The 22166-nt window shown below is 46.5% G+C and overlaps 2 protein-coding genes across 2 annotated transcripts in view; one reads left to right on the top strand and one right to left on the bottom strand.

Moving 5' to 3' along the window:
• The window catches only part of LOC135394585 (FRAS1-related extracellular matrix protein 2-like), a 263630-nt gene that overhangs the window by 233196 nt on the left and 8268 nt on the right, over positions 1 to 22166 (bottom strand). The window lies entirely within an intron of this gene.
• On the top strand, positions 17061 to 18895 carry LOC135394587 (uncharacterized). The gene is given in 7 exon segments (XM_064625403.1): positions 17061 to 17448; positions 17559 to 17649; positions 17871 to 18111; positions 18114 to 18265; positions 18267 to 18404; positions 18460 to 18651; positions 18653 to 18895. Coding segments are annotated over 6 exon segments (885 nt in total). The 5' UTR covers positions 17061 to 17448; positions 17559 to 17562; the 3' UTR covers positions 18728 to 18895.

Raw genomic sequence — 22166 nt, forward strand, 5'->3', positions numbered from 1 at the left:
TGAGCATTGAATGGTATAAGAGAACACAAAAATAATACACTGTTATTTTTATTTTGCGTTTGCCCGACGGATCTTGACGTCCCCTTCTGTGTATACCATGAGAGAGGAGGAGTCTGCATGTATACCATGAAAGAGGAGATGCACAGTCAAAGGAAAGTTCTACATCACTACGATCTCAACAGCGAGTCGACGAAAACGGTCGGCTAAAGTGTACACCAAAAGGGGAAAAAAGAAAGATTCCCGGAAATTCAGAAAACGTTCTGTCTCACTGTGTTTGCTGACAAAGTGCCTAAACTATGTTTGTAATGTGTGAATGAAGACTGGCGGGAGAAGCTCGCTGGCTGCAACGTGCAACGTTAGCAAACGTGCAGGAGAGGAAGATCCACCGATCCGGTGAAAGTAGTGAAGGTTCGAACCGAGGGGCCCGTAACGACAAAACGAGTAGAGTGTGCTAGTTAAAAATGATACATAATTAAGGAATGCAAAAAAGACTCAGATATACACAAAGACGCAGGCCAATGAGTGCATTTTTCCGTCAACGAAAGAGTTGACTAGCAATGTCCTCCTGTTCTTTAACGCATGACTCACCAGTCCTTTAAACACACTGCCAATAATGAGAACTGCTGCCAAGTGAAGAACAGCTCGTGATCGAAATATCGAAGCCTTAAGACCTGAGGCTTTTGCTTCAATTTGCTTGTTCTAGTAGCCTTATCATGTCACTTGTAAATGGTGGTGTGCGCGGGTGTCGTTGTATCCGCGGATATCCCGTGGATATCCACCTGCCTCTGCGGTGCCCGTGGATATCCCTATTATAACCGCAAGTAAGCAATAGTATCTCCGCCAATGTCCCCTAAGCGGAGCCATAATTGAGAGCACACAGTGAACCCAGAATAGCGTCGAAGTGTACCACTTCCTTGTATTGCTGTGCCTTTACCAGTTATTTCCTTATGAACTCTTGTGCCTTTAACAATTCGATAACTCTGAATGACACGACGTTCATGAGAAAGTTTGTATGCTGAAAAATGAAAGCGTTTGGCACGTAACATTTTCGTCATGCTGTTTTCTTTTTTCTTCCTACAAGGGTAATAACCGCGGGTGTGCGGTTATTACCTACTTAATGTCGGTGTGTGATGCGGGCACACCTGTTTCAACTAGCACGGTTGCCGAGGCGGTCGCGGATCTTACGTGCGGGTAAGATTGAAAAAAAAAAAAAAGGTATTTTCTACCCATTTCGGTAGAGCTGCATTGCAACCACATTTCTACTCCAACCAATTTTACCTTTTGGGTATAACTGCAGAGTAGAAACAAACTACAGAGTAGAATCTGTGGTTCTATCGGCTTGGGTAGGAAATTCTACCATTTTCTCTTAGAGCAAACGTGAGAGAGAGGAGCAAGGGAAAGGGACACTGCCGCTTATACCCGCGGGGGAGAAGTCGCGTGTGAATTGGCACGAAATGGTAGAAGTATAGAAGTACCGTCCCGCTGCAACTCTGGGTAGGAAATTCTACCTTTCTTTTCTTAGAGTGTACTTCTAAAGTCTGAGGATTTCACTGGGCTTTCCTAAGCCTTTCCAGACGAATGCCGGCACGGTTTCCATCTGAAGTCGGCCCAGGACGCATACTAATCCCCTTGTCCTCCTCTCCTTGCTGTTGTATTTTCTCCTTATGTCCACATCTGTACGCCGCTCATAGCCACAGTTGCTTCGCGGCGCAATCACGGGATAAAAAAAATCTACCTCTACAATTACGCACAACATGACGCGTAGTACGTAGCGTCGCTGTAACAATTATTTGCGTTGGGTGCTTATTTATGATTGGATGCTTCTCAGGCGGTACCGGTTGCAGAGACAGTTCGACACATTCCCCCAGGGCGTCAGTCGTGACGTTGCCCACCTACGTGAGGCCGACAACGGCAAGCCCTTTCACCACCCACCACCACCAGAGACAGTTCGACTTTCTTCGATAGTTTTACCTTGAGGCGCGTGCAACGTGTCGCCACATAAATAGGCTGACTCACCTCACTTGCAAATCTACACCCAATTATTTTAATTCTTCTTCCATACTACGCAATCCTCCAATTTTTCGCTGAGCGCCGCGACTGCGGTCGACCGCACGCATATTTCTCTTTCTTTTTCTCTCCATATATAGGGAGCATTACAAATGCGAAGCGGTTTCTATAAAGTGTCATTGCGAGAGTGTTTATTCACTAGGACAACGAAGCATCGCGTTGGTCTCGGTAAGTTGATACAGCTGTTGTACCCAGGGTTGAAAAAAAATCCGGATATTTTTGGATATTTTTGGAGAATATATACGAGGCTAGAAACATGACACAGAGTAAAAACAAATGTCATTTGCTGATTCAAATGCCATTTGATTTCTTGATTTCAGGTGACCTCTCATAGTTTCTGTTTACGGAATTGCCTGTCCCAGCAACATTGTATCAGTTTCTATTGTTTCCCGAAAAGTGGAGTTCCATGCACGCGCGGTTGAATGGTGTGAATCCAACACGCCTGGATTAGCTGTCGTGAACTTCCGGCGCACTTCAGTTACAGTGCCTCCAGGAAGCGGAAGAAAGTCTCTCCTTGAATGGGCAGAAGTCGAAGAAAGCGGGAAAAAGTTAAATCTTGAAAGTTATAACTTAAAAAGTTAAGTTAAAAAGTTACGAGTTAAAAAAGTTAAAAGCTAATGTTGCGCGTACCTGAACTTTTGCAAACAGAGTGGTTTTTCATTTCGCAGGAGGCCTTTGTCGAATTGATGGCATCCTTATCTGGCTTGGGCAGGACGAGAATGTTCAACGAGGTGCGTCTTTGTTTGTTTTGTGAATTTTACTAAACTGGAACGTTTATTTGGTTCGGTTGGTGGCGGTTCATTTGCCGAGCCGTCTGTCTACCCATATGGCCGGACGCCGCTGTGGGAGAGACCGTGCGTCCTGGGGCGACTTTGTAGGAAGCGTGCCGGCATTTGCCTTATAGCGTCTAAGAGTAACACAGGGGAGAACGCCCAGCGACTCGAACCCAGGGCACCTCTCATTCTAGGCACGAAAGGCGGTTGATTTCAGCCACTCAACTACACCGACTGTTTTTTTTTTCTCTCTCTCTTCTATGCTTCTTCTTCTCTTGTGAAAACCGCAGTGAACTATAGTACTCAACGCGCAGTCTTACCGTGTTCAGCAATGCTGCGTTGAGCTGGCAATTAGAAGCTGAAGGACATGGCACCAAGAGGAGTCTACAGACTACGCTAGACAGGAGAAATTTACAAAAGGAATGTGATGCTCTTCTAGAAAGATTCCACGAACCAATAACAGGATCGTTACGGTCACGAACGCAACCCATAGGGACATCGAGTATAAGCACAGTACAGACATCTAATACCGCGAGGACACAAGTAGATGTTCTTTTCAGAAGCATGTTGGACCGTTCCAGAAAAATATCAATGTACAAGATGGCCTCCCATCAAGAAGAAATGGAACATATTATGTGGTTGTGTGCTTTCCTACTGCGAGTTCCAGGTGTAAGTGGGTATTTTGTTAACCGATACCGCGCCACGGTATCGGTATCGGCCACGGTATCCAGGAAATACCCTATGCGAGAAACCAGCCTCACGTTACACCCAAATGCCCCAGCGAAGATCGATAATTCAACCGCGTTCCACTTCCGGACACACTGCAACAGATTTCCGATTCGTGACTGCCGGCAGTTCGTCGAAGAAAGAGTGCATGCAGTCCAGAGGGACACCAAGACAGAACGGCGGAGAGCAGTACTAGGACAATCTTGCTAATTGTGACGGCGAGCTAGATGCCATTCCTATACCGGTTCCCCAGCTCTCGGACCGACTCACACGGGCTCCAGATATGGATTACACAATCTGCGAACACCTAGCGTACTGGAGTAGAGCAGAAGTGAGAATCATCGTATAGGCACTGGAGCGTTCAGGTCCCGACAAACGTTTACGGAACACGCGAGCGTTGTATTTCCTCCTCGGTGCGACACCCTACCGGCGAGCGGAAACGGGCTCGTTTACTCGTTCAGAGGGGTGAGCGAGTGCGATACACTCTAAGAAAAAAGGGTGTGAAAACAACATAGCGTCTGATAAAGGGTGTAACAGGGTGGCAAAATCAATTGTCATATACCCAAATTGCTACAAAAAGGCGTACGCCCCCCTCGCTCACAGAATCAGAAGCGGTAACCCTATCATTCGTGGCAGAGAATGAGGTAGGGGGTAGAACTTTGCAACCTTTCAGGCACCAACATATGCGACAACTATTACCTCCTAAAAGGTGTAACTGCTCCACCCTTTTTTTGTGACAGTGTAGTAGCGACACACCGCGGTAGTTTCGGTACCCCTTGAATGTGCTCGAAACACGGTTTGAATCAAGGTTTGAATTGGTGTCGCTGCCGGCGCGCTCCTACACCCCTCCGGACGAGTGAACAAGCCCGCTTCTGCTTGCCGCTATCACTCTTAAACCCGTACCTTTTATTGTAACTTTTAGAAACATGTAACGTCTATATAGACGTAGATCTCGAGATTTCTTATAGGTTACACCTCTGTAACGTATATTTAGAGGTTAAAAGCGACGGAAGTCATGTCATTACAACAGCAATAGAAGCTACATCTCGGAAAAAACAAAAACAACGTCTTGTAACTTATAAACGTACCCTTTACTCCGACACTGTAACTTCTAAGTAAAATCTCCGGATGTTATTTCTTTGTTACGTTCTTTTCGTTTTCTTTTTTTTTCTGTTTTGCAGCATAATTCCGCGTTTCAGCCTCCCATTCGAGACGACAGTTGCGAATCTACGTGCACGCTGTTATTTTGTATCTGTTTCAGCGTCATTTGCGTCGACTACTTATTATGAATGCTGTATAAACACGGATTGTAAGTTTGCAGTCTTGCACACTGTTAGCATGTATCTTTCTACAAGGTGGAAAACCATTGCCCCATTGCCAATTCCGCAACCACCAAGAGTTCCGCACTTCCGACAGTTTCGATTTCGCTGCGTAGTCGAGCCTGGTCTAGCCACACTGATGGCGGTTTCCTTGAAATGGGGAACGCTCAACGTGCGCCCGTTGACAGGTGTAATCTGTTTTCATCGGTGGTTTTGCCCGTCGATTTACGTCGTGTTTATCATAGCATCGTCAGGAACAACATAAATGCGAGATGTCGCTAAGAAACAAGGATATTTTCGGTGTCCTGAGAGGAAGGTGTAGTGAGTGCGAATATTGCAAAGAATACAAACGTCATTCACCGCAGCTGAAGTGCTTATATTGTAGCCACAGCCCAGGTTCACACTGGGTAAGTGCACATTTTGTCCTACGTATGTGCATTATTTTGATAGTAAGAGCTGTTAGCGCATGTTTGTTGTGATTATGGCAAGTGTTTTGTGGTCCTGCATGTGAACGCCACTTACGCTTGCTACTTTTCTGCACTCAATTGGTCGCCAAGTCGAAACACCGGCGTGCATTTTTTGAGCTGTGGACATATCCATAGAGAACACGAGTATCTATAATTCGCGGCTTCTGTCATATGTAAACAATGGGCGCATGGAGATGACATGGTCGCCGCTGCCGAAACTTTCCCGGGGAAACTGATCCCTGGAGGAATTCGTGGAACCGACCGCCGCTTGATTATTTTGGATTACGATGCACCATGCAAAATTCTATCCAGGTATGTAGATTAGAAGTTTGAAATCGAGTGGCGCCGCTAAACTAGACATGGACCCAAATAACATTGGTTCCCGTAAATGTTACTCTCAATGCCCAAACTTGTGTTCCCAGGATCCCACATACAGGTTCACAGGCCGTCACCTGCGCAATGGCGTACTTCACACAAACTCGTCTCAGAGCGCCTCCCACGCTGATAACGCAGCTGTGAACCAGCTTCTGGTATTGTTCCAGGTTACCTTGAGGACAATTTGAGTTTTCTCACTGATCTGATGTTCATTATGAGTGAGCCATACAAAACCCATGTGATTGGCTGCCCTAGCTGCGTGCACAGCACAGCTACTAATGTAGTGTCTCCTGCATTACTCTACACTCATGTTTCCCAAGGTTGTGTGCGTTTTACGTAATACTGTGTCTTTTGCGCTCGCCTCTGCAACACAAATGTGGAATAAATTTTTTTTCAGCCGCAGTTTTCTGGCTTGTTGTGTCTGTTTCGCTTAGCAAAAATAAGTCAATTGTTCTGACTCGCTGGCTTTCTGCACAGTTTTATGCATTACTTCTCACTTAAATATCGTTTTTCTTTCCATATATCTTTGGTAAAGCGACCATGGCTTCTCCTCACATCAGAATCACACTTGTGCACAATGTGTCAGCATGTGGCCTTTCAAGTCTTCGCAACGTCAATTATCATAGAAGACCTCTAAATAGACTCCTGTTTTTGTAATATACATATGTGCAAGATCTCCTTTTCTGTTGGTGCATTTTGGCACCTTGATGTGTTCTGTAAATGTCTGTCCATATGCGCACAATGTACAGGGTGTTTAATTTTAATCGCATCAGGGCAGCGCTCAGTTGGCAGGCGGGTTACGTTAATTTTGGCTGATTGACCGATCCGTAGTTACAAACATTTCCGACATTTCCTGACGCACGTGTTTGTAACTACGGATCGATTAATTAGCGAAAATTCACATAACCCACCTGCCGAATGAGCGCTACTCTGTTGCGAATAAAAATAAACATCCTGTACAGAAAGCCACATGTTGGCATAACCTTTACGGGAAGGTTCTGAACTGAAGGCCGTAACCTCTAATTAGTGGGTGTCCTTGTAACTTTTATAAAGGGTACTGCTCAGAGGGTACTTGGTAACTCCTGAAACAGAGGGTAAAATATTGCGATTTTTTACCCTTTACTTAAAGGGACTATCGCATCCGGGAACGTATGTATGATCCTGATAGGGTAATGTTCCTCACCGCTTCAGAGTCAACTTTGCCAAATTTCTCTTCCGAAAACAGCTTACATATTAAGTAAACGAGTTTTAAAGGTCCGCATTCCATCTGCAGCCAACAGGATCATGACGTAAGCCAGGCGCACGAATCGGAGCGCAGCGCTGGCGATTGTCTCCGAGATCGTCTGCTTGGCGTTCGCATCGCACTATACTAAGTGAAAAGTCCTCGGTAAATACGGGGGCTGACTTTCGCTTACCAGTGTGAGTGCAGACGTAACCACGTTACGTGAAACACGGCGTTACGCTCCTGGCTGTACGAACACGTTCAACGTTAACCAGAAACAACATTCCGCGAGCCGGTAACAGAGAAGACGCCGTCCCCATTCCGCCTCGCCCGCCCGCCTGTCGGTCGGTTGCCAAGGCTACCAAGGTCCCTCCGGCCGTTCCGTGATTGGTATTCTCCATGTCAAAGGGCGCGCAGTGATTGGCCTCGTCCGTGTGACGTTTCCAGAAAGGGAATCCAGGAATGCGTCGTCTGCTCTTGCCAAGTTTTATATCAAAGTACACAGGAACGACGCTGCCAATTCGCGTCGGGTTTTCGGCGTTATTATCAGTGATGAACGCGGAGAAAAAGGCACTACAGTTTCGCAATCGACCGGGACGGATGCGATAGTCCCTTTAAGGGTACCTAGTTAAGAGTGATGGTATCGCACCGAGGGCAAAACACACCGCTCGCGTGTTCCGTAAACTTTTGTAGGGACCTGGGACATCAACGTTGTGACACAGACGGACAAAACCACGTCTGTCTGCTATACAGGTCCGGCAGAGGGGCTCGAGATATACATGGAAACATTCGAGGTAGCCTAAAACAACCCCCACTAAAGACACACAGAATTTTCAGGGAGTCGGGGGTCATTCATCTGCTTCCGTCCGAGGTACGATAGACGAGACACACGGGTGCGTGCAGGGTGATACTTACGGGATTGTGGAATGAAAGGATGAGAGGAGGTGTGAGATATAATGCCTTTTTCTTTCCTTTCATTCTATTGATTAAAGTTTCACTTGTCTGGTAGCGTACGCATATACAGGGTGTTTTTTTTTTTACGCATTTACAGTATTTTTATAAGAAAGCTACGTGAGTAGCATAGATGTCGTTTTTGCAGTTGAGTTCTGCGGCCACTCGGACATCCTCTAGAAGAGAGTATGTAACTACAAGATGACTAATTACCTGCCTGCACCAACACCAGCGTCGAAAGTGTTTATTTGTTTAGCCATTGCGTATCTCATTTTCACACCCAAAAAGTACACTTGCAAGACGGCTGTCCCTCAAGGAACTTATGCGGGCAAGCGCGTGGCTGGCTCGTTGCAGTGCCTGAATGTTCTCAGCATATACGATCAGTATGATCAAGCTCGTCGAGCCACGAGCACAGGGGAACAATGGGACACGACGCAGTTCTCTTGATGACAGTGTGACAGCCTAACCGGTCGCTGTCAACAGGTCCCAAACAGCCAGTACGCACTGCCAGATAGCAGCTTCTCGAACGAACCCATCTACATGTGACAGCCTAAGCGGACGCTGTCAACAGGTCCCAATCAACCAGTGAGTACATCCAGGCAGCAGCTTCTCTAACGTACTGTCAGGAGTAACTCTCTCGCGAGTTCCGTGACTCCGTGAAACTCCTTCTGGCCCTAGCACCTGCGCGGTGTTTTATTCACAACACTGTTGATGTTGATGCAGAAAAAATAATAGGGAGTGGTTGAATTTGTCACACGATAAATTCGGCTCCCACAACCCTGTGGCGATGCAGGCATGAACCGACTCAACTATGTAGCGTATGCAGGGTGTCTCAGTTAAATCCCCGGGCTAAATAATTCGCGAACGGGTGCACCAATCGAATAACTCTGTTTTTGCAAGTGTCTATCCGGTATCACTTACAAGCTGCGCACTGTGTGAATGAGTGGGAGGGGCTTATTATTTAAATAAAAATTCAAACGAGTTTTGTGAAAAAATATAATTTCTAAAGCAGAGCGCCATCGTCATTAAAATGGGTACTACCCGTCTTGAGACCTTCAGTTGACACCTTTTCGATAAAAATATTCCACCGAAGCGGGTCACTTGTTGCAGCAATTAATTGGTTTCGGTTTACGTATTTTTGTCGCGGTGAAGCGCAAAAGGACGCTCTTCCATTCCCTTATCCACCAATGAATTACGTGTTCTTGAGCTTAATTCGCAACGGGGAGTGCTGAAGATAAAGTTTGGGCCAGTGCTGTGCTAGTGGAAAACATGTGATATCAAGGTGCTATGTGATAAACTGTGTTTCGTCCCTGCGATCATAACACAGAAAGGGCGCATATCAGTCAGATAACCGGGTTGGGGTATGGCGAAGCCCGTCTGACGCTACTACTTTTCTTCAGCACTCCCCGTTTCGAAGTAAGCTCAAGAACACGCAATTAATTGGTGGATAAAGGGGTGTAAGAGCGTCCTTTTGCGTTTCACCGCGACGAGCCGCGACAAAAATATGTAAACCGAAACCAATTAAATACTGCAACAAATGACCCGCTTCGGTGGCAGATTTTTCTCTAAAAGATGTCCACTGAAGGTCCCAAAGGGGATAGTACCCTGTCTTAATGCCCACGACGCCCTGCTTTAGAAGTTACGTTTTTCACGAAACTCATTTGAATTTTTATTTAATGAGCGCCTCCCACTCATTCACAGATTGCGTAGCTTGTAGGTGGTATCAGAGAGATACTTGTAAGAAAGAAAGTTATTCGATTGGCGCACCCGTTCGCGAATTATTTAGCCCGGGGATTTAACTGAGACACCCTGTATATCCAGTTATTTGAAAATTGCCATATCTATCTAGCCACGCCCTTGTGGAGGAGTGGGAATGAGTGTAAGGCGCGCGCTCTTTTTGCAGAAATCCGGAGCCATGCGAGTACGTCACCTATACGGCTGCTGTACGGCCAAAGCTTTTTGACAAAACGCACGAAGATCAGCTCGTGTCCCGATACCCGGTGGACTTTCGTCTAACCCCACTTCGTTTCGGTTCGACGGATGGTCCCATGCGCGTCCTCCCAAAGACATCCGGGTCATTGGTGTTGTAGTCCGCCATATGTAGAATGCTACTACATAGTAGAGCGCCAAACGAAAACGAACACAAGGAACACTGAGGTACGACACGAAAGGAGCGCTGACTTCAAAACAATATTTATTACGAGGCAACCAGCGGATGTTGCCTTGCAATGAATATTGTTGGAAGCCAGCGCTTCGCTTGTGTCGTACCTCAGTGTTCGTTGTGTTCGTTTTCTTTCGGCGCTCTACTACGTGATGGATATACACCAACAAGCACAAATATCTGTGTCTTTTCCTGCTTTTTTAAATGGAATAGCATGCTGACCTTGGTCTGGCAGACCTTTCCTTTTAATAAATGTATATTCCCTCCCAGTGGACACTGTAAAACAATTTCGTAATTTTACTCACAAGTGCCTGCTACCTCTGTTGCCGTAACCTAGTTACTGCAAAAACTTAGGTTATAATTCACACTGCACAGCTTCCGTAAAGCGAAGAGTGTAACGTTTACATTAATGGGATATTAGACTGGGAAAGCCCAGTCCGGAACTGTGCGGCGTGCACTTCAAACGAATTTTGCGCAACACTAAGTTACGGCACATATGCGGGCAATAGAGTTAGCGGTCACTTGTGCAGTAAAATTTCGGAAATGTTTCTTACCGTGTGCTAATATGTAGAGCCCTCGCGCAAAACCACCTCATCCCCATCCCCATCCTGTTACTCGTGCAGCTGGCAAGTTATCGGATCGTTAGGACGCTCGAGGAAAAAAAAAAAAAACTCTCTTCCAGTGACGATAATCTTTGTTACGAGATGGGGAGGTTTGTCGTGCCTTGAATAATCGTGAGGATTGTTGTTCTTTACAGGCCATCGGCAGTCACAGCACGTAGGCCACGCGGTGTAGCAGAATGTTATCATCTCTGCCTCCGTCGCAGTCTCAGTCTCATTTTTTCAATGTACATATAATATACATGTAACCTGTACATATTCATGTACCCACCTCCTCCACATAACATGTACATATTCACTCTTCCTTAAACGTTAAGAAAGGGTGAACATGTACATGGTATGTGGAACGTATTTTAAACGTTATCTTTTTGTTTGTCTTTCTTCTTTAATTATTTCCTTTCATTCTTGGGAATAGCAAGCCTCCGTAGCGCAGGCTAACCTTTCTCTCCTATTTTTTATATAATAAACATATCCACCCCCACCCCCTTAAACGTTAGCTAGTGCATGTAGTGCCAGTTGTATTAGTTGCAATTAATTGCCTGTAAATCCGAAATCTGTGCATCGAAACGACAAAAACAACAACAAATGATACCGATTACTAGAATAAACATTTCAATACTACCGCACAAAATGGTATCCTAAAGAAAGGCTGTCGTGGGAAACACACTTTTTCTGGTTTCGGAGAAATCCTCTCCTGTATCAGGAGGAGCACCATCAGAGAAGGGACGTCGCTCTTAATAAGACAGAAATAAAAGCGACAAGACGAAATAGGTCCTCTACCACACAATCCGACGTAGATAGGCATTATGCAGACCTTGCGATGTCTCCGAATCACTAGAGCTCTGCATTGCAGCAAATATCAAGAGAAGACGAACAAGGTGCAGGCTAGCTGGTGAAGCACGATGATGGAGGAATAACCTGAGTCACGGAACGAAGAAGGCGACACCACATAGACGACACCAAAGACGACACCACACACATTCTGGAAGAACGTATGTGGTGTCGTCTTTTCCGTTTCGTGTCTCAAGGTATTCCCCCGTCATCATGAACAGAAGACTTGGCCCCCTTGAGTCCTCGCTGGGAGCACTAATATGTGCAATTAGAGCAACGTCAACGCGCCGGAATATGTGAAGGCTCCCACTAGAGTCCATGAAAGAAGTCATATTATTGGAGCCCTATAACGATAAGAGCGGAACTCCCACTACTTACTCAACTATGTAAAGGGTATCCATCCCATGATCCAGTCTCAAAACCATGTAAACTTTGTACTGCCCCGCACAGGACCTCTCCGTGTTTGTCACGTGTTATGCCGCGTTATACTTTTCCTTCCTTTTTTTTTTTCCTTATTCAAACAATGCGATGCCCCTCATGCGAAATCTTGAGAAAGCATCGCCTCTGCCGTGTTCCAGATGCCTTGCATCAAAGGACAGCTTCAAGGGGATCGTTAATATGATGGTGGTGTTCGGATATCTTATGGTCTGCGGTCGTAATGGTGCCCAGCACGTAGGTGCTGGCCACCGGACACAAATCTCAAATCGATGAGTACTCCAATCCAATCAGCTACAGTGGACGGTAGACACTGACACAAAGGGCGGTGACCATTTGCCGATCTATGTGACAGATGAACGAGCATCTCACCCAACTCCAATGAGGACAGTTACACTGAACAATTGGAAAGTCTTCAGACACCTTAACACGAAGTCTCTGCAAAACTGCGGATCCTTGACGGATTTCGCAGCAGGAATACGCAAAAATTTAAACCAATCCAACAAGACTGTAAATATTCCTGCTACATATTCCAGGGTTGATACAGAATTCGAGTATCTTCGTGCTCAACCTAGAAGAGCAGAGTGTCGGTGTAGGAGATTGGGTGACATAACACACTGGAAAGAGGCCAGCATCTTGAAAGACAAGATTCGGAGACACCTCAAGGCATTAGCAGTAAAAAAAATGGACTGACACATGTAGTGCTCTGAACCCCGCTGTACATCCTCTAGGTTATGGTGCATAATCAAGGGCTTGAAGGTGCCGCCGTCACTGATATCTCCATTTCGTGCCATAGCCGTCAAAGCAAACGTAGCGGAGAAGACCGTGGCAGAAAGATTTTTGACTTCAAACGCAGCAGCGAGTCCCCTGCATTGGCAATCAGCGCGCTCAGCCAAGGTATTCATCAATATCACAACGCCCCCTGCAACTGCAGAACTGGATGCAGACTTCACTATCACCGAGCTCCGACAGGCAATACACAAGGCCGCAAGCAAGAAGACAGCCCCCGGACCTGACAAGGTCACATATAACCACCTGGCAAATCTGGGCCCAACAGCTACGGACATACTTAACTAGCACACTATGGCAAGTTGGACAATTCCCCAAGCACTGGAAAACAGCACAAGTGGTCCCAGTCCTCAAACCTGGCAAACCGACTATACAGACATCAGCTCCTATCGTCCCATCAGCCTCACCAGCTGTATGGGGAAAGTGATGGAACGAATGTTTCTGAAACGATTGCAGTGGTTCATAGAAAAGCAAAATGTTTCATTTCAAGCTGATCTAAACTCGCTGATTGCTATGCAATTTATTTTTGGAGCACCTTATATTTTCTACGCTAACGTCAGCGTCAACGTCTGTACGCCGCTCATGGCCGCAGTTACTCCGCGGCGCTAACACGCAAAAAAAAAGAAAAAAAAAAGAAATACAACAAGATTCGTACGGTGCATCCGATGCATCCAGGCATGCATAAAAAGGTTTGCCCTAACAGTCCCGCTTTCTGTACATTTTGCAATATTGATTGCGTACATAGCAAAGATATTACAGCGATAGCTGTATGAACTTGTTTGTCAATACCGGCGTATGTCGTGACTTCCGACTCTGCGCACCATTGGTTGGCCATGCTGCGTTGTTGACAAAAAAATGGCAGCCGTGCGGGGTACAAGTAGAAGAAGCGCCGTCAGTGTGTCACCCGCTATGTCGCGAAGAGAGCATAGTGTATCTGCAGATGGAGAGTGGAGGGCTCCGCACGCCGCTGTAGAACGCAAACGGCATTGCAGACGCGCATTGGCTGCACGACGACAACACGATCCAGCAGTGAGGGGACGCAAAGCGGTTGCGATGAGACGAAGGTGGGAAGACCCGAAGAATTAGGGGACGTGAGACCGAGGCCAAGAGGCGTAAACTGTACCAGACGTGTGCACCAGAAACAAGTACACGTCGGTCAGAGTTTCCACTGGCTGCGACGCGGATCTTGCAAAGAAGTTTGTGAAGAACGTCCTTTGGACAAGCTTGTGTTGTTTGCGATGTGCCGTGGTTTCGTACCGATGTGGCGCCCGCGCGCGCGCAACTATGACGCTGACAATGATTTGAAGGTTGCCCATACGTTGCTCACTATAGAGCATTACCAGGGGTCGATACACACCCAGTGGCACAACGTTATGGACAACAAATCAATGTAACTGAACTTGGACAACTAAGGGAAGTGTCTGGCTGGGCGCAGTTTGATCGCTGATATCCTTGCTATATATTGCTGTAACAGTGTCCCAGTATTGTGAAAACATGATGGAAACGTTTTCCTCAATATTGTATTTGTGTTGAACAAACATAGTTCTGCAGCTGTCACAATGTTGCCGAATTACGATTACATCCTACATTCCCAAGCAGCACAATGTACTGAAAGTCGAGTGCAATAGGCGTGAACGGTATGTGTCTTAGCGATGTTCTGTAGTTTCACGGATCTGTTCAGGGCCTTTCACCTACATGTCCACCCCTATTGCACTCGACTTTCAGTGCATTTTGCTGCTTGGGTTTGTAGTTGTAAAGGGCGAATGTCGCCTCGGTCGTAATACTTTCACCCGCTGGATCACGTCACGGAAATGTTTCCTTTCCATGCGGGGGGCGGCAAACGTGCATTGTCATTCAGAGATGCGATAACACACCACCGAACGCGTTTCAAAATGAACCACCAGAAAAAAGCTTATTTTCATGTTATTTTGGTTTCGTCACTCATTTTCCTTTCCCACACTCCAGCCAATCAAATTTTCCTACCTGCGGTAGACAAAATCTGACATAGGACTTTAAGCTAGAAACTGCAACATCTGTTGTAATTGTCTATTCTTGTGTTGTTGTAAATTGCCGTGTGACCTATCCACCTATACCTGCGACTATACCTATAAGTATGGGTAAACAGAATTGTAAATACACTAAAATAAAATTCACTCAGTGTTCTCTACTTCTTCACCGCCTCGTGTGTCGGTGACCTTCTGTATTCCTACCCACAGCTGGGATTTGGGAATATACACGCCTTCGATTCTGAATGTATTTAGTTCTGCACCAAAATCTCTGGTCTAACGAAGTCGCGCTTAATCAAATCATTGCCACTCGCAGACGCCACCACTCGCATCGCCACAGCACTCGCAGACGCCAAATTGTCCATATCTTCCATTTAATTTAGTAATAACTCTGGATATAAACGTGATATCGAAGATGTCATCATTTAATTACGTAGTCTGTATATCCATGCTTAATAGCTATGAGTCCGCGGCCCATACCTGTTTCCCTTGCTACAGCCTGCGAAGTAGCGTTTGGGGAAATCGTTAATTTTCAAACGACCAAAGAACAAACAGGAGACAAGATCACATACAAGTCGCTCTGTTGTTGTTTCGTGGTTGTTCTTTGGTCGCTTGTGGATTCACACCAACCAGTCCAATCTATATACTTCAGACATTTCGCCAAATCGTCGCCCAAGTGGCACTCACTGGCGCCAAATCGTCAGTTTCCTGTATTTTAGCTCGTAATAACTCTTTATACCAACCTGATACTGACGGTATCATAAAATTACGTAGTCTGTGTATCGTCTGCGGAACGTAGCTGTTGTCCTTGCTGCACCCTTAGAACTCGTATTTAGTCAATTTGTCGTCCAGAAGGCTATCACAGGCGCCAACCTGCCATTTTCATCCGGCAATCTTCCGATATCTGGAAAGTGTCATGCTCGTTCCCACAGTTGTACATCACGTCTTAATATTTATCTTACGCGAAAGCTCCCGGGTGTGTTATCGGTGTTGTTATCAGGTCAGGGCGCGAAAAGGGAATTGTTCGCCTCAGATATCTCCTCCTCCTCCCTGCCCAAATCTGTTCCTCCTCACGAACTCACGCACAACACTGTAAACTTAACTTCCTTGTGGAATCTTCTGCTATCAGGTCGCGCTTGCGTGTTAGACGAGGACACCAACTTTCATGCCTCTTAAGTCATGAACGTTTCCGCTTGTCAAAATGCTCCCCATGATTTAAATACTAGAGGCATAGTTGCATCATTCTACTAAAGCCTTCTTGTCTAGGTAGAAAACTGTTGGTTCCCTGCGCTTGCGCGTTAGACGAGGACACAAACTTTCATGCCTCTTAAGCCATGAACGTTTACGCTTGTCAAAATGCTCCCCAGGAGTTAAATACTAGAGGCATAGTTGCATCTTTCTACCAAAGCATTCCTGTTTAAGTGGAAAACTGTAGGTTCCTATTGTTGGCGCGCTTGCCCAAATTTTTGCTCCCGTGGGCAGTGTCAGCAACTTTCATGCCTCCTAGCTCGTAAACGCTTCCGTGTATATCAACGCTTTCCGGGATATAAATGCTAGAGGTATAGTTGCATCATTCTACTAAAGAATTCTTTTCTAGGTAGAAAACTGTTGGTTCCCTGTGCTCGTGCGTTTCCGCCCATTTTCCCTTTGAGCCCTTGCATTTCACGTATACCTCCGTGGAACCAAGGAAATTATTCGTACACTGTTGAAACTGCGTGAATATATTCCTTTTATAACATATCCGAGACACCCCAGAGAGCATTGTAATTTATGAAAGGGAAATTAAGGTATTGAAGAAAAAGTGTTCAAAATGTAATGCGCCAACGGGTCGTATAGGGCTAGGTTCCACCCAACACGAGAGTGTATTAGGTGAAGCACGCATTACGTTTTGTCCCTAATTCTTGTGAATACACGTATCACAATGTTGTTACTGCGGTAAACGAATATTTGTTTTAATGCGTTTTATGCCACAGAGTCACAGAATTTCTTTCGCAGCAATCGTTCAACGTCCCAGACGAGCTATACTTGCACCTGAAAACTAAATGAACAATCACAGATAAGATCTCGCGCGAGGGTCGCGACTTTTGGCGCAGATGGGCTGTACATCTACAATTAAGCTTTTTAGCCGACGCGAATCTGTGCTACCCGAAGAGCACGTGGTCGGCTCGCAACAGAAGAGTTTGTGAGACACACAAAAATGTGCCTTTCTGAATGGCGCGCTGCGAGCGACTGCGAGGACTCCCATATTGGCAAAACTCACAGGAAATGAAGCTGCAGGCGCCCTTTTGAGCAGCCACCAAGTTCCAACCCAACTCCCGCTCATTTAGTGAAGAAGAAGAAGACTGCGCAAAAGCTCGTGCATAGCTGCAATTCACCGCCATCTTGCCTACGGCCGTTACCACGCACTCCTCGTGCATTATATTAGACGCTCGGCACAGAACTCCTTCTGGCCCACCATAACCATCTCAAAGCTGTTTCTTGGCACAACTTCGCCAATCAGTGGACTCTGAGGTATTTGAGGAAATAGTGAAGCAAATTCGTGAATGTGTATTTGTTCATGTGGGACAAGCTGGCTTCCAGCTTGGAAACGCAAGCTGGGAGCTTTTCTTTTTAGAACATTGAATTCAACCTGATGGCTGGATGTTGGACACCGCGGTTGGAGGCAACGATTTCGTCCATACTTTTTTTTTTATGAATCTTCCGCCGGTAAGAAAGTTCATCGGGCAATTTATGTCGATCTGGAGCCCACTGTGATAGAAATGGGCGAGGGTCTCTACCGAGAACTGTTTCATCCGGATATGTTGTTACCTGCAAAGGAGGATGCCTCATGCAACTATGCTCGTGGACACTACTCTGTTGGGAGAGGGATGCTCGAACTGGTCTTGGAACGTGTCCGTGAGCTGGCAGGTCAGTGTACGAACCTACAAGGCTTCCTTATTTGCCACTGCTTAGGCGGAGGCACTGGCTCCGGCTTCACGTCGTTGCTTGTGGAGCACCTCTCGGCAGAGTATGAGAAGACAATGCCTGGGTTTACCGTCTAACCTGCTAACAAGGCAGACACCGCCGTTTTCGGGTCGCGTGTTTTGTCATTTAGTGCATGAATCGAATGAGCTTTTTTGACTGCCTAGGTTTCTACCGGCGTTGTGGAACCCTACAACGGTGTCCTCACCACCCATGCAACTCTGGCGAATTTTGACATGCAACTTGGCGAATTCATGGTGGACAACGACACTATCTACGACATATCCAAAACAACTTGGACATCGACTGTGCCGGCTGCACCAATCTGGACAGGCTCTCTTGGACAGGTTGTCTCTTCCATCACTTCGTTCTTGCTGTTCAAGGGAGACGTCAATGTAGACGTGGCAGAGTTACCAACCTGTCGCCTTATTCTAGGATGCATTTCCCCCTCGTCAGCTATGGTCCGGTGATTTCGGCCGAGAAAGAATATCACGAACAGCCATCAGTGTTGCAAATTTCCAATGCCTGTTTTGAACAAGGAAACCAGCTGCTGAAGTGTGACCCCCCGTAACGGTAGGTATATGGCCTTCTGCCTGCACTACCGAGGCGATGTTGTGGAAAAGGAGATTAATGCCGCCCTTGCTACCCTCAAGACCAGGCGTACCATTAAGTTTGTAGACTGATGCCAAAGAAGTTTCAAGGTATACAAACACTTTTCAATTAATCTTGCGATAACTTAGTGTGTACGTTTCACAGGCGGGTATCAACAACCAGCCACATACTGTGGTTCCAGGTAACCAAATGGCAAAGGCTCATCGTGCCGTTTGTACCAGCTCTAATACCACGGCCATTGCTGAAACCTGAGCCCATTTGGACTACAAGTTTGACGTAATGTATGCAAAGCGCGCTTTCGTGCACTGGTACGTCACAGAAGGCATGGAAGAGGAATTCATTCGGAGACTTTGCTGTCCTGGAGAGCGACTACGAGGATGTGTGTGTTAGTTTTGATACTGAAGACAGTTGAGAAGAGTTCTAAACATCAGTTTTTGCTCAATGAAAAGTATCGTTTTCTGAAAAGGTGTCCTTCTCATAGAAATAGTGATGACAATCCCAAAATTCGCGGTCACCCCCCTGCCGGCGCACTCCGCCACTATGCTCAGCCGCTTTGCGGGAAGCGGCCTTACAGGACGTGAATTCAATGGGAGACTAGTGTTTATGCCAATTAACAGCAAAACAGAATAAAATTTTTAAGTAAGAGTTCATCGTCTAATGGAAAAGAACACCATGTAAAGAACCCCTGTTACACACGAAAGATCCGCCACTATGCTCAGTCGCTTTGCGGGATGCGGCCTTACAGGATGTGAATTCAATGGGAGACTAGTGTTTATGCCAATTAACAGCAAAACAGAATAAAATTCGCCTATTTTGTTCAGTACTTCCTCCAAGCCACATACCAACCACGACACGACATGTGAGCGTTAATCCTGATGCACCCAGGGTCTTCAAAGTTGCGATTCTGACGGGGTTGCCCTCGTAGGCGCTCGACGAACTGAGTCCCAGTATTATCGTAACACGCATGCGCTGAGACTGTACGCCCGGTCTGAAGGAGTTCGAAAGGCGAACGGTCATTTTTTCCAGAACTCGAAAAGGCTGACAGAATAGACAACTTTATGTTGAGTGAGTAATATACAAATGATACCGTTTTGTATTTTATATCGCTTTTATATGAAACTATACAACTTGATCAAACTTTACACTTCGAGTGCCGTTTGGGAAGTGGTTTTGTCAAACGGGACCTTACAAGGTACAACAGGAGGACAAGATACGGGGTTCAAACCCCGTAAGCTTACTTTCACATATACATAATACATAATCAGCTTATATCTTTATTATCATCGTTATATCAAATAATGATGATGATCAATTTGATGAAATTCGCCATTTGGCCATTTCGAGGGCCGTTTTGGAAGCGATTTTGTCGAACGCGACCTCTCAGGATGCAACAGGGGAAGATAACAGGGTTCTAACCCCGTGATCGTACTTTCACATATACATATTACAAAATAAGCTTAGGCGATCTTTAATATTATTTTTATATCAAATGACATTAAGCCCCGAAGTTGACGAAATTGGCGACTTGGCCATTTTGAGTGCCGTTTTTTGAAGTGGTTTTGTAAAACGCGACCTCGCAGGGTGCAGGGTGGTGCACGATTAAAGGGGCTTCGAACGTTTTAAAGTGGTCGATCTGCTGCCCGAACGTTGTGTCTTGGAATGCTGCTCTTGCATCATGTAAGACACGGGAAAATACGCTCCACGTGATCATCCAATGCCCCGCCTTCAAACAGCACCGAGAAAGGCTGGAAGCTGTCCTAATGAAGCTCGACTCACGATCCTTCAGTTTTTGTAAGCTGCTAGGTAAATGGTCATGCTCAAAATTGCAAAAGGAAGCTGAGAAAGCCCTCTTCAAAAGAAAGCGGCATCGCAGACCGCTTCTAAACCTGGACTCAAAAACATGAGACCCAAAGCAAAAGTGTCACGTGTCATTCACTCAAGAGTGCCACATGCTAAAAACTTTTCTGTGGATATCACCTATGCCACCTACAAGAAATGGAGCAGCAGGCGACATATGAAGTCACCACATAGCTGCAGTAAACGTCCAGTTAAACGAAGAAGAAGAAGAATACCTTTTTCAGAGGTGCACCACGCAGAATGTTCGAAGAAAACCGTGCACTCTGTACCACGTTAGCTGTCCCAAAGCTGCTTTTAGTTTATGTTTGTTGCCGGGTGCCCTGTGGCATCGTGTAGCAGGCCTTTATAGCCTGACGGATGTTGAATGGAGCCCCGTTCGTGGTCTGTACCCCCTTTCTCGCAGCGGGATAGGCGGTATTTTGTGCTCTTGCTTGTCGAAATAAATTACCAAGAGTAGATTTCACGCTGCCGACGTGTGCACGCGCAGCACAGCCGCAGTGTGCAGCAGGTGATTCAGCTTATTAACGCCGGTATTCGCAGAGTTCTTTGCAGGGAACGAGCGGTGCTGTGCAGTTAAGTTTAACCGCCGCTGGATGACCTCTGACATTCTCTTCCGGGTGGACAATGGCAAGTTCCATGTTAAGCTAAGAGGTGTCCACATCCTCGTGTTGTTCTCCCACTTACAGCTTTCCAGTGTCATGGACTGTTGCATGGCGAAACGGACACGTATAGCAATCTCTAAACAGCCTTAGTCGCTCGGCGTCAGTTGGTACTCAGCATGTTGTTCTAGTCTGTTTGAGATACTACAGGAAGCCGGCCCCTGTGGTCGGTCTTCCATTTGATGCCAATAGACACACGCGGTGAACTTCCGCCTCGATGCCAATACATAATGCGGTGAAGGCAATCAGGCAGGCAGGCTTTCGCTTGTCCAGTCCTACGGTTGTCAATACGACCGGGCAGGCAGACAGTTGGCTGTTCGAGGCAATCAGTGAGTTGCAGTCCGGTCCCGCAGTCCCTTCGGTGCCGACGAAGCTTTCGTGGCGTCGAATCACTGCGGTATGGCTAGACGCCCGTTGCGCCAGTCTTCAGTGGAAGCTTGCCCACAACGTTCTTCCTGTCGGCGAGCGATTACACCGGTTTCACATATCTCGCTCTGATGGTTGCAAGTCTTGCGGGATGTGTGAAACCTCAGGGCACTGTTTCAGGCGTTGCCTGGACCCCGTACTGTTCATAGAACCGTTGCCTGTTCCGCGCAATCAGCTTAAACAATTGGCTTTATTAATTACCGATATAAACTTCCAAATTTGGACCCGTCGTTGCCGGCTGGCTTTCGGTGCCCCAAACTTCGAAGACGCAGCTATATTTCACGCTGTCACGGCAGGACTTCGTAGCCACATTGTCCGTAAGGAAGACCTGTACGGTCTTTTGGAGTGCTCTCGCCGCTGGCTGACTCCTACTCTTCTTTTCCGCCACGTTCAGGGCCACTTATACAGAGTGTTGTTATCTTGCTTGTAGGATTGTAACGTGAAGTTAGTGTCTGTTCAAGGGGAACTCCTCTTTATGACAGTACACACGCGGTGGAGGGAGAGAAACCGGAGCTGGGCCTTCATATTTTGGAGAAGGGCCCGTTGATAACGCGGTCTGCCCACGGGTGGGCCGTGTCCTTGAACACGCGGCCAATAACACGGTCGTCGGGGCAGTATCCTTTGCGGTGCTGTTCCTGGAAAGATTCTTCCTAAAAATCCTGCTTCTTGACAATACATTTATCGACCCAGTGTATGACAATACAAGCCGGCATATGGGGTCCGGTCCATGTGAATGGACTTCCGCTTCGATGTCAATGCATATTATAGGTACGCAAGGTATGCCACGTACAGAAACCAATCTTCCCTTGGGAGCATTGTTATCCGGTATGTAAGATACAGCTTCCGTCAGTGTAAAAAGAGACTACCTCCATTGATGACAGTGCAGACACCAGTGTTATTAGGTGGTTG

Source organism: Ornithodoros turicata, chromosome 5 (genome assembly GCF_037126465.1).
Source record: "Ornithodoros turicata isolate Travis chromosome 5, ASM3712646v1, whole genome shotgun sequence".
NCBI classification, from domain to species: Eukaryota; Metazoa; Arthropoda; class Arachnida; order Ixodida; family Argasidae; genus Ornithodoros; species Ornithodoros turicata.